The sequence below is a fragment of the Barbatula barbatula genome (assembly GCF_947034865.1).
Source record: "Barbatula barbatula genome assembly, chromosome: 4".
Classification (NCBI taxonomy): Eukaryota; Metazoa; Chordata; class Actinopteri; order Cypriniformes; family Nemacheilidae; genus Barbatula; species Barbatula barbatula.
The window spans coordinates 4,428,338-4,441,457 of record NC_136768.1 but is presented as its reverse complement, the minus strand read 5'-3'; the positions used below and the strand labels follow the sequence as shown (position 1 = coordinate 4,441,457).

General features: G+C 38.6%; 1 protein-coding gene across 1 annotated transcript; it reads left to right on the top strand.

Moving 5' to 3' along the window:
• Nucleotides 1-10,310: 10,310 nt before the first annotated feature.
• Nucleotides 10,311-11,579, top strand: LOC306892951 (adiponectin receptor protein 2-like; the record flags this gene model as incomplete). The annotated part of the gene is given in 5 exon segments (XM_079454375.1): nt 10,311-10,320; nt 10,449-10,635; nt 10,891-10,952; nt 10,955-11,130; nt 11,454-11,579. Coding segments are annotated over 5 exon segments (561 nt in total).
• Between the last annotated feature and the right edge of the window lie 1,541 nt (nt 11,580-13,120).

Genomic DNA, 13,120 nt, shown 5'->3' with positions numbered 1-13,120 from the left:
ACAGTAAACAGTCAAACTCTTCAGCAATGTAGTGTAATAATAAAAAATGGCCATATGCATACATGTTTAAGTAAACATATTTGAAGTAACACACACATTTTGTGTTTTTGTATAGTTTTGCATATCTCCTCGCTGTATGGATCTTTGAATCATTTGGTTTTTTAAAGCTGGCATATTTGATTTTAAGAGTTCATGAGGTTTAAGGTTTTTTTTTTTCATTGGTTCTCCTTTCCGTGGCAACATTTTTGGTGTTGGTATAAAAGTGCTGCTCCACTGGTTGTGAACTTTTTGCTTCGCAGAAATCACATCTGAATAGTCACTGAAAGAAGACAATGTCGCGGGAGCAGAAAAACGATGCCTTTCGGGAAAACTTTGGCTCGTGTTTTTGGACAAATCTTTGCAAACATTGGTCACTGTTAAGGTAGCGGGGGCGAAAATTTGCGCTCTATGGCAGCACACTGATGTTCATTTTTAGACCCATATAAAGCAAATCTCACTTTCTTAGTTGTTATTTTCTTCTCTGTCAGATTGTCACTGTGCACCTCAGGCGGAGTCATGTTTGACCTGTGAAGTGTTTTGTTCATAAACTGTGTTGAATAACTGGACTGTTTCTCTATCACTTTTTCTTTGTGGTTGTGTGAAGTTTTATCAATCACAGAATGTGAACGAGGATCATTTCACGCAGTTCTTTGAAATGCCTTTTAAGGTACCCAACGTCTCCGTTCCAGTAGAGGTCAAAGATCTGATTGAAAACACCTTCAGGTTTCTCTAAACGTTCAGCAGATGACTCTTTCATCTCCAAAGACTTAGCTAAGTTCCTCAGGTATTCCAGCGTGTATGCAACCACACAATTCAAATGAAGGATCCCTTGAATCACAGTCATTTTCACATCCCGCTGTTGGATTAACAGAAAACAAATCAGAATTTTCCGCCTTGCAAGAGTCTGCTGTGTTCTTGGTCTTACTTTCAGGACTCATTCTGTCGTCCAGCTCAGACACTGGCGAGGAGTCTTCAGACAACAACTTATCATTTTTTTCTGTTGTGATGGGGTTTTGTGAATCAGATTCTTTAGCGAGAGTGAAATATGAATGTGTGGTCCACCAGGTGGCAAGGTGACAGAGTTTGGTGATGTATATCCGACTGCCCTTCTGCACTGAGCTTGGTTGCTGATAATTCTCTGCATTATGGTTCTGTTTCGGGCAGTGGGGTTGTAATGTATGGTGTGTCCGGGTGTCAGCGCAGTCTGCTGTTGTCCAGGCAACTGTTGAGGATAGATGTGATCTGGTCCAGGCTGAAGTTGTTGACAGGTCCCATATGCATGATGTTCACGAGAGCTTGAATGAGAAATGAATGTCTCTGTGTTTCTGTTGTTCTGATGAGAGGCAACATATAAACATGATTGTGTGTTGAATTGACCATAAAATCTATTATTGCCATAAGGATTTTTCGGGCCACGCACATGCAGGTCAACACCTGAGCTCGAACCCCAGACCTCTTGATCTAGAGCATGTGTTCCTAATCACTGAGCCACTGGACACTAAATGCATGGAACAATTGTGTCTTTCAACATTCCTGTAATCATATCAATGACTGGACTTCACTTTAAAAACAACTGCCAAAACGCCACAGGCTCAGTGTCTCGATGTATAAACTGTTTTTACGTAGAGAAATTATGAGGTTCAAAACAGCACATTTTCTTTGGTATATTACGGTGTTTTATCAGATTATTAACATTATATACATTAGGCTATTTTAGAGATAAGGAAAAACAAGCTCAAATTGTCTTACCTTGATATTGAATTCAATCCAATGTAGCGCGAGACAGGAGTGCGTTCGAAACGCTCACGCAGCACTTTGACGTCAGCACGTTGCTCTGAGTGATTGCGCAACAACCTTGCAGGTGGCCAAGTGAATACAGCGTGCACGTGTTAGTTCAACCAAGAGAATGACGCCTAATTCAAATGCTCAGGTGAGAGAATTCATTCGTATACAAAATACTTTACAACAAATATATTAGCACCCATCCCGTCTTTTTAAACAGGTAAGGTAAACAAGGTAAACTTGCAGGATCATTGCACTCAAAGTAAAATGTTTATCATCAGATCTGATACATTCAAGCAGTCAATTTAATTATTGTTCATTTTAAGATGTCAATTCAATCAATTGATTATAGTAATAGATTAAACAATTCAGTAATTAATTATATTGATTTTATTGGGTGTGAATTTTCACACAATAATTGTAACAGAGAAAAGGGAAAGGGTTGTTATACATCAAGGATATTTATTATTGTCTGCAACGCAACAGAATGGAGACATGGATAGTAACTCTGTGAATGACAAATATTTACACATGCAAACACTCTAACAAAACAAAATGTGCATACACAACCGCAGTACATTTTGATTTCACAGTGTCATTTTGGTATTTCACGGTCCGATCATTGTTAAATTGAACTTATGATATTGTGGTATTTGAGAGAACTGCACCATGATGTTTTATTGCTGCGTCAGTATATGCTTGATGTGGTTATTTCAGCTATCCTGGAGCAGGTCATAGGAACCAGTGGATATCACTTCATGTCTTCCTATTGCAAAATGAAAAAAGAAAGACCTATTCCAATATGTGTACTATTTGCTATAAAGGGTGGAAAAGCAGTGTTTTTCAGCATTTGAAGAGATATGAAATTGCTGCATGTTAGACTCAAGTTGGTCCTTGGTCTTTTGGGGCAGGGGTGGATTCGTACACAGGATTACTGATGTTCGGGCTTGGTTCTGATTGATTTGCCTCAACTCCTTCATCCTCCTAAAAAGGTCATATATTTATGTTATAAAATGTGTCCGTGCACACTGAACGCAAGCGTATGAGTTAAGGCTCACCTTAAACTGCTTTGTTCATTGCAATGAGCAAGATGGCGCCAGGTGGTGTTTTGGCGTGCCGTCGCTCCGTGTATAGACTGCTTACATGTTTTCTGGCTTTATTATGTTTTTTAAATCACATGGACTGTCTAAGACTGATGTATGATCAGGTTACTCTGCTAAACCTTCGACAGATGGTATCGGATATTAACACTTGCGATTTCCATATAAAACTGTTCGCTGAGCAGAGACGAATACCACACACACTTTTTGAGTCGTGTGGCTCACCGGGCTGTGCATACTGGGTCACTAGACGTCGGAGGAAACGGGGGACGCGTGCAGGAATCATGGTAAAGCTTAGGAAACTGAGGTCGGATTGTGGAAGCAGACGAGTTGTGGAGATACGGCATTCTTTCTCTGTACCTATTGTCCCTCCGGCATCTCGGCCACCTGTGGTCCGGAATACGTGGATAAGGCGGTGGGAAAGCAGAGGGGTGGATTGCGCAAATCTGCTCCACTTGAAACGAGTCGGTTCCGGTGAGCTAAGTGCTCACTCACACACATCTCTTGTTTCGACTACTGTGAATATGGGTTTAATAAATGCCCGTTCTATTGTAAATAAGACTTTTATTTTGAATGACTTTTATATTACTCATTGCCTGGACTTTCTCTTTATTACCGAGACTTGGCTAAACGAAAATGACATGAGTCCTGTGGCTGAGCTTTTACCGCCAGACTGCCAGTTTTTACATACCCCGCGGATTAATCGTCGCGGGGGAGGTCTAGCTGCTATTTTTAGTAATTTGTTTAAATGTAAGCAGCTCCCCACTGAGAGTTTTAAATCCTTTGAAGTTCAAATTATAAAGGTTGACATGTCTACGCCAGTGTATTGTGCATTAGTTTATAGGCCACCTGGTTACAGTAAGGATTTCCTTGAGGATTTTTATGTTTTTTTATCTGGTGTTATAACATGTGCTGACAAGATTCTGATTATGGGGGATTTTAATATTCATGTCTGTTGCCCAGAAAAACCCATGTCTAAGGATTTTCTGATTTTGATTGACTCTTTTAATCTCACCCAGAGTGTAATGGGGCATACACATGTCCATGGACATACACTGGATCTGGTGCTATCTTTGGGTATAAGTATTGACAATATTTGCATTGATGAAACTCCTATTTCGGATCATAAGCCTGTTAGGTTTAATTTGAACATGCCTCATGTTGTACAGGATGTTTCTTTTCCTTCAAAGATGTCCAGAGTCATTACAAATGATACACATGATACTTTTACTGCTGCCTTTATGGCTGCAGATCTACCTTTTGCTAATGGTTTTCCTGAAATGCCTGTAACAGCACCAGATGAAATGGTAAATTCTTATAATTATGTATGTAGTAAGATTCTTGACAGTGTGGCACCTTTTAAGGTGAAGAGGCAAATAGTTAATGGCTAAATGAGGTAACACAGGGTTTTAGGAGGGTTTGCAGGCAGGCTGAGCGTACGTGGGTTAAAAATAAAGCACAAGTCACATATGATATTCTTAGGGAATCCTTGAGAAATTATCAAAATGCAGTTAAAATAGAAAGATCATCTTATTTCTAAAGGATTGTATCACAAGGGGTGAGCAACCCAAAAGTGCTGTTTGCTACCATAGATAAGGTGCTAAACCCGCCGAAAAGTGTACTTTTAACACCATCCTATGACTTATGCCAAGCTTTTCTAAAGTTTTTTGTGGACAAAGTGGATCTGATCAGGTCGAATATATCAGGAGTAGGGCACACAGTGTTTAATAAAATAGAGAGACCTTCTCCCCCAGTTTTTAGTCAGTTTAAGTTGGTCTCTTTGGAACAGTTGGAGGGCATTGTCCTGCATCTAAAATCTACTACATCTATTTATGATGTCCTCCCCACTAAATTGTTAGAAGAGGCAATGCATATCCTTGGCCCTAGCATTCGTTCAATTATCAACAGTAGCCTACAACTTGGTATAGTACCACTTGAGTTCAAGCGGGCCACTATTGACCCAGTGCTAAAAAAGACTAACTTGGATAGTCAGTTGTGGCCTAATGGTTAGAGCGTTGGGCTTGTGATCAGAAGGTTGCCGGATCTAATCTCAGTGCCAGCAGGTCATGACTGAAGGGCCCTTGAGCAAGACACCTTACCCCTGATTGCTCTGCAGTAATGTGCCACTGTATAAAACTACTTGTAAGTCGCTTTGGATAAAAGCGTCTGCCAAATGAATAAATGTAAATGTAAATGGATAGTCAGGATCTAAAAAATTTTAGGCCGATATCAAAACTCTCCTTTATGAGTAAGATTTTAGAAAAAGTTGTCCACACTCAACTTATAGATTTTTTAACTGACAATAATAAAATGGACATTTTTCAATCAGGTTTCAAGAGAAACCATAGTACTGAAACAGCATTAATAAGAGTCGTAAATGACATTTTAATGGGAAGAGATTCTGGGAAATGTGTTGCTTTGATGATGCTAGATTTGAGTGCAGCTTTTGATACTGTTGATCACAGCATTTTATTGGCACACCTTAGAGATGATGTTGGTATTAATGATGTGGCCTTGAAGTGGTTTGGTTCTTACCTAAGGGACAGGAAATGTTCAGTTAAGATTGGAGATTGTCTCTCTGACACTGTGGATGTTTTGTGGGGGGTCCCTCAGGGATCTATTCTTGGACCAACCTTGTTTTCTCTGTACTTGTTGCCTTTGAGGTCTATTTTTAGATGCCACAGTATTAACTACCACATCTATGCAGATGATTTGCAATTATATTTTTATCTGGATAAGCCGGCTGCATGGGACAGCTTTATCACATGCTTAAATGAAGTGAAGGTATGGTTTGCGAGTAATTTTCTGCAATTAAATGAGAATAAAACTGAGATTATAGTTTTTGGAAGCAAAAAATCTACGGGAAATCTGTTTGTGAGTGAGGATTTTGCTTCCAGCATAAATGGCCATGTTAGGAACCTGGGTGTCATTTTTGACACAGAACTTTGCTTTGACCGACAAATAAATGCTGTTGTCAAATCATCCTTTTATCAGTTAAGGAAGTTGTCCAAACTGAAATCTATTCTTTCCAGAAAAGATCTAGAATCTGTTGTTCATGCTTTTATCTCTACGAGGTTGGACTATTGTAATGCCCTATATCTGGGTTTGAATGAATCTCTCATAGCTCGCCTTCAGTATGTTCAAAATGCTGCTGCTAGGCTTCTAACTGGCACTAAGAAGAGGGATCACATTACACCTGTGTTAATTGCTTTACATTGGCTTCCAGTGTTATATAGGCTGGAATATAAGGTCCTGATCATTGTGTATAAGGCCTTACATCAACAGGCTCCTGATTACATCAAAGCTATGTTGAGCCCATACAAAGCTTCTCGCTCTTTGAGAGCAAATGATCATATGTTGTTGTCTGTTCCACGAACACGGTTGAGGAGGAGTGGAGATCGTGCTTTCTCTGTGGCAGCTCCTTTGCTATGGAACGGGCTACCGTTGTCTCTGAAATCGGCTCCCTCCTTGGGTAGTTTTAAAGGACAATTAAAGACTTACCTTTTTTCTAAGGCATTTGCTGTATGATTGGTATGTTGTCCCGAGTTACTGCCTCTGGTATTTTTGTACTTCTATTTTTAGCTTGATGTGTTTTATGATTGTACTTTTTATGACTTATAAAATGAATTTTATCATGTGAAGCACTTTGGTCCATTGTTATGGTGTTGAAAGTGCTATACAAATTAATTTTGATTGATTGATTGATTGATTAAAGTAGTGGAACTGAAACGGCTTTGTTGTTTGTATGTAGAAATTGTATCCCACAAATCCGGCCGCTGCGATTAGGATGATGAGCACCAGCACACCAATGACCATTCCTGCCTTATGAGCCGGTTGGAGGGGGAAGCGGAGGGGCTTTCAACGGGCCCTGCAGGACATGGATGACCCCATTGGATGCTAAGATGTCATAGTCGATGACGTACTGATCGTTGGTGTATCCCGAGGAGGTCTAAGGCAGAGAGTTAAGTATCCCATTTAAAATTCATTCATCAATTTGACCAGAGTGAGAATACAAAGATAAATGTTTGAGTTGAGTCTGATAGGATTCAGTATATTTGAAATATATTCTTACCGCTGTCTGATTCAGGAGGCAGTTAATGCCATAAATGATGCCGCCATTGAATATGATGTTTCTCTTTACAATCCGACAGTTTTTATTATTCACATAAAGCTCGCCCTAAGCAGAAATATGCGAGACGTGACACATGCATCTATCATTAACACAAGAGAAACATTTAAACAACATTTAGTTCAATATCATTACACTTACAATTTGCTCTTCTCCCACACAGGCCACTGACAGATCTGAGCCCTGTTGAGTTTTTAAAGAGCTGCCATGCATGAGGTCAGACGGCAGAATCTTTAAGAGACACAGTAAGTTGTTTTAAGTATTGATGCATTAGGGGTCATTGAAAAGTATTGAGTGTAATGTTGCATTAGTCTGGACTAAATATGCCTTGAATGCAATTATTAGTATAAACCAAAACGCAATGTATGGAGACAAACCTTGGTATCGTGCAGGATGTGGTATCTTAGATACTCTGCTAGTTTCTCACGGTTATGCATAGCGTACAGGAAGTCCTTCTGCTCCTGGGCCAGAGCGGCCATAGCGCTGTCTGTGGGCAGGAACAAGGTGACTGGCTGGTTGATGCTGTCCATCACTAACTTCAACACATCTGTGTCCTTTAAACAAAGAATTCAAAATTGAGGTCATTAGAAAGGCTGTTTTGAGACAGAATAACCAGAAGAAAGGAAGGTAAATCCATTTTTTTGCCCACCTCTAGCAATTTGTAGAATGTCGAGAAGCCATGAAGATGAACCACATCTGAGAGGTTACGCTTTAAAAAAAAAGTCAAGTGTTGTGAGTTGTCATTTTCACTATAAATCAATGCAATGTGATTTGATGGATGTGATTCTGTGAAGACACAGATAATCCCTGCAGTCATGAAAGGTGGAAAGGATGATAGATACTGTTTGTCTGACTGTTTGCAAACAAGGTTTGTTATTTATCCCAAACTTTACCTTCTAAAAGGAACCTGCCAGCATTATCCAAAACCACCTGCAGTTTAAGAAATATATCTTTACTTCATTCCATGCTTCCCTTCTGAAGACAAAGCTTGTAGCCACAACCTGTACGGCTGACATGCTAAATGCTCACTGTCTGAAATCGTGCAAAATTATTTTTCTTTTGTCTTAGCTTACAGTGTACCAATTGCATTTTCCAGAAATCCATGCATGCTAACCAAAAGCCTTAATATAGTTTTGTATGTTGTAAAAAAAGTCATTAAGTCAAAGTACCATTTTGCAAAGTAATACTTTATTTACATAAAAGAAGTTACATGTATGCAATTAAACAAATACAAAGTGCTAGCATTGGATTCTGGAGGCTACACAATGTCTATGTATATTTTCTAGTGATTAGAAAGTCATATTCCAACAAATGTATTATATTTATAACATGGAAAGACAAACCAGTGCGCCCTCTAGTGTACTAACTGCAGTATGTCCTATGAAAGATTGTGTGCAAAAAAGCAAACTCTCCAATACAACCAATACAACATACCCTGCTCTTTAATAAGCCTTTTATTAATATTGTGTTTGACATAGTTGTAAGTTACTGTCTTATTTTTCGCAAAAAGTGAAATGCGTGCTCGTGATTTTAATACTGAATGTGTCATATTTAGAGCCCGACCGATATGGATTTTTGGGGGCCGATGCCGATATTAACAGCCGATATTTTGATTTTGAAAATAAACTGGATATTAGACCCATTTCCTATAAACTGCACTTACACAACATTCAATAGCAAAATGTCTGCCTGTTCTAGGTATGTGGGCTGTATAAACCATTTTCCAGAAGGGATGTTAAAAAAAGCCTTAGATTACAGTCTCAATGACTAAACAATTGCACATCTAAAGTATATATTTTTCAATGATCACAAAACAGTCTGGTTTTAAACATTTAACAGATTTATTTACTTCCAGTTGAAGCTGGTTTTAACAGTGTGTACTGTAAATAAATTATAAGTTAAAGTTAAAGTAAAAGAGCTATACCAAACAAATTCAATATTCCACAAAACCATAATAAAATTAAAATAAGTTAAATGTATAGCTACATATACAATAAATAAATATAAAATATAAAATAAATAAATAATACCAAAATATTATTAAAACAATGTAGAATGTTCTCAATATATACAGCACACAGGCAAGAGGTTTTCCCCCTTCACTACTTTTTACAAATTATACTTTTAGACTTTTACTCTGTCTACCTCTGAACTTTAATATTTGAACAGTGTTTTGAAAAATGTCTTGAACAGGGTGCTCCTTAGTACTGCCAGTTGAGAAGTGGCAGGTTGTAGTACAGGAAGCACAACATCTCTGCCTTGGAACCTGTTAGAGAGCTTGAGTGAACATGAGTGAAGCATGAGACTCAGTTTCTCATGTTTTATAGGCCGTTATAAACGCAGATGCCGATTTAAATGCCATTAGCTCATATCGGCCGATAATATCGGCCGGCCGATATATCGGTCGGGCTCTAGTCATATTATACAGTAAATACTACATTAATATACTTTGTGTGATTGTAGTCTGTGTGTCTAGAGACTGTACTCAGTAACCCAGCTTCCTTTAATTTCACCGTTCTCAAAAGTAACTGGTGTTATAGGAAATGCCCCCCAAAAAACTATATTGGGCAGTACACCTGTTGCAGGTGAGAAATTGGTAAAGTAGCTAATCGTGGTGAGACATGATATTTGAGTCAGGAGAGCCTGGTTTAAATCCTTAAGTAAAAGCTTTTTTCCAGACAAGCTTTCAAATTTAGATTTGGCCACCTGTATCTTAAACAAAATGTGCTGCCACTGTATGGTTCTTTGCACTTCGGATTCTGTTCATTTATGGCTGAGACTAAAATTTTCAAATCCGGTGAGTTGTGAAGTTCTCGATCATGTAAAGCACGAGGGATCGTTTATCTCGTAGGATAAACGTTTGCCTTCGGTGCCAAAAACTTAATTTCAAACCCCTCGATTTTTTTAAAGTTCTTAATCATATAAAACCCACAAACTTAAAAAGACACTCAACAAAAGTAGCAAAGGTTCAGTTGTTTGGAGGATGAACTTTCGACTTCAATTCTTAAAAGTCCAGCATTCAATCCCACGATTTTAAAGTTTGTAATCGTATAAAATCCTAAACCTGACTCAAATAAATAACTTGCAAAGTCTGTAGTTATTGATTCATTGAAATCCAGTTAATAGCTGAGCTTTAACGTACAAAGCAGATATTTGATGATGGTGTAATACCATTTGTAATAGGTGCATGTGTTGGAACGTAGTTTGAGATTACAAATGTAATTCATAGCAGGCAGTTTATTTATTTATTGTGATGCATAATGCCAAAGGGTGTGGCCAATTTGTAACCCCACCTTTAAATGCAGCAGCAACATAAATTGACCCTTACATAGTATCAGTTGGCGTTATTTTAATAAATACACACAAATATGTAACCAGTGTGTAACTTGTGTCAACAGGTTGCCTGTTCTTTCTCTGTCTGGGCATCGTGTACATGTTCAGACCCAATATGTCATTTGTGGCGCCGTTCCAGGAGAAGATAGTCATTGGCATGTTTTTTCTGGGAGCCATTCTCTGCCTGTCCTTCTCCTGGCTCTTCCACACGGTCTACTGCCACTCTGAAGGGGTGTCACGCGTCTTCTCAAAGTAAGAGCCTAAAACACACACCCAGGACGATATGCATTTCAAATATTATGGAGTAAATGTTGGCTTGCATTTTAGATATTAACAATGAATATTATTTTAACATAATTTATTGATTGTAATTATATATAACTACTAGACTTGTTGTCTCTGTTAATGTATAATGCGTAATATGTTATATTAAGTAATGTTTACCTGAAATTATATTTAGCATACACATACACAGTGATGTAAATTCAACTTTGTCATTCCCTGCAGACTGGACTATTCAGGCATTGCGTTCCTGATCATGGGCAGTTTTGTGCCATGGCTTTATTACTCCTCCTCAGCGGGGTCGTCCTGACGCTGCACTTTATGATCTCAGAAGGGTTCTTGAGAGCCACCACCATGGGCCAAATGGGCTGGCTCTTCCTCATGGCCACCCTGTACATCACCGGAGCCTGTCTGTACGCTGCCCGGATCCCCGAGAGATTCTTTCCTGGCAAGTGTGATATCTGGGTGAGTTTCAACCTAATTCTGCAAACACTTTTCCACAAGTATGTGAAGCTACTGGAACCTGATGATTTGACTTTGTTTTAATGAAATTTGTATGAATGCTATCTGAAAAAAACTTGTTTTGGGTCACTGCTGACTCCTAAATAGATTATTATTGTTTATGATTCATTTACCTTAACAGTATTCTACTGGAATGTCCTCAAAATATACTTCACTAAATACTCAGCTTTCCAAGAGCCTTCATTTTGTCACATGTTTAGACCTGTAGTCCTGTACTTTCCTTTGATTTACTCAAATTCTTACTTGTACCCGTTTTCTGTTCCCAGTTCCATTCCCATCAGCTATTCCACGTCTTTGTGGTGGCCGGGGCCTTCGTGCACTTCCACGGTGTGTCCAATCTTCAGGAGTTCCACTACACAGTTGGAGGCTGCGCGGAAGACGGCAACGTGTGAGCTTCATACTTCATGAGGCCGAATCGCACCACTAGTTCCTCTCACTTTTTCTGCCAGCTGTGTCCCTCCTACCCATTCATGAGTACACCTGTGAGGACAGCAATGACTGACAGTTACACAGCTTCATTTACTCCCCTTTGCTTTTTCTTTTGTTCTCTGTTTGCCCCCTTTAAATAAAAGGCATCATGGGATAATGCGGAAACAGGTTCAGGTTGGCAATTTGTGGACATTTTTTTGGTTTGGTTTCTTGCTGATTGTTGTTCTCTTTGATTGAGAAGAAAAAGCATTGTAAAGACAAAACAAACTTTCTCTAGAAAAAAGCATAAAAAAATAAAATTGTAAATGTTTCTTGGGGTGGGCAGTTAGCCATTTTAAAGTTTTTCATGTAAATAAGATTTCTAAAATTTGGGGTTATATAGATTTGTACGAAATAGTTATAAAATGTTTTTTTAAAAAAGTAAGTCATTACATCATTACATTGTTTTATGGAGGTAAATGAGAGGCCGGTAAAGTATTATAGCCATGAGCAGAGGGAAAATCTAAAAAGCTTACATGTGTTGAAATGGGTTAGTTTTGTAAGGGCAAGATTTGCTAATGTCCCAAACACATCTGAACCCATACCTATAGGATATTGGAAAGCCATAGACCCGATGGAGCCACCCGGAGTCTGAACAGCGGTCAGGACACTGTAACACGAAGGCCTGTGCAGTGAATGAATGCTGTCTGTAAAAAGGATGCTTTTCCTCCAGATTATCTGCCTGTGTTTTGTTTGTTGTTCTTTTCTTCATCTTAATGGATGTGACAGCCTGGTTTGGGGAAAAAAATCATATATAAAAAAGACTTGAAAAAAATCTTGCAATTTAAAGTATAATCTGACGGGGCAAGGATGATTTTATTGTGTAACGTTTTGTGTGTCATCATCTGTACATGATGACATGATGTTGTAGTTTTCTTTGAAGAGATTTTTAAAACTCTTTCGTGCCAGTGTGTTTTGGATGTTATATGCCCTAATGTTTCGTCATTGCTGTACAGGTTTGAACCCTTTGTTCAACATAAAACCTTCAACAAAAAAAGCCTTGGTCACACAGTTAAATTCAAAGATTCTTCAACTCGGAGTTGTGAACAACTTTTGAAGTATTAAAGATTACTCAAATGTAGTGATGTGTCTTTAGTATCAAAGTATTCTGCCACACAACAACACACTACTGCCTTTAGCCAGTGCATATTGCAAATAAATGGTTTTGTGTAGAAAATGACCCTCCATTGTTATATGATTATTTGTATACTTTCTGTTTGTAGTCCAAGTCAATACAATAGTTCACATCAGTTCTCAATTATTTAAAACCAAGTACCCATAAAATCCAGCTCCACATAATAGAGCACTCAAACTCCAACAAACCACCCATCAACCACCTACGAAAGTTACAGTGTCCGTACCTCTGAGCCAATGAGCTTCTGGTGTGGCTTGATGTTTATTATGGTTTGAATGCTAAATGTAAACTATGTTGGTGCTGAATTGTCTGTATGCCACTGACAGTGTG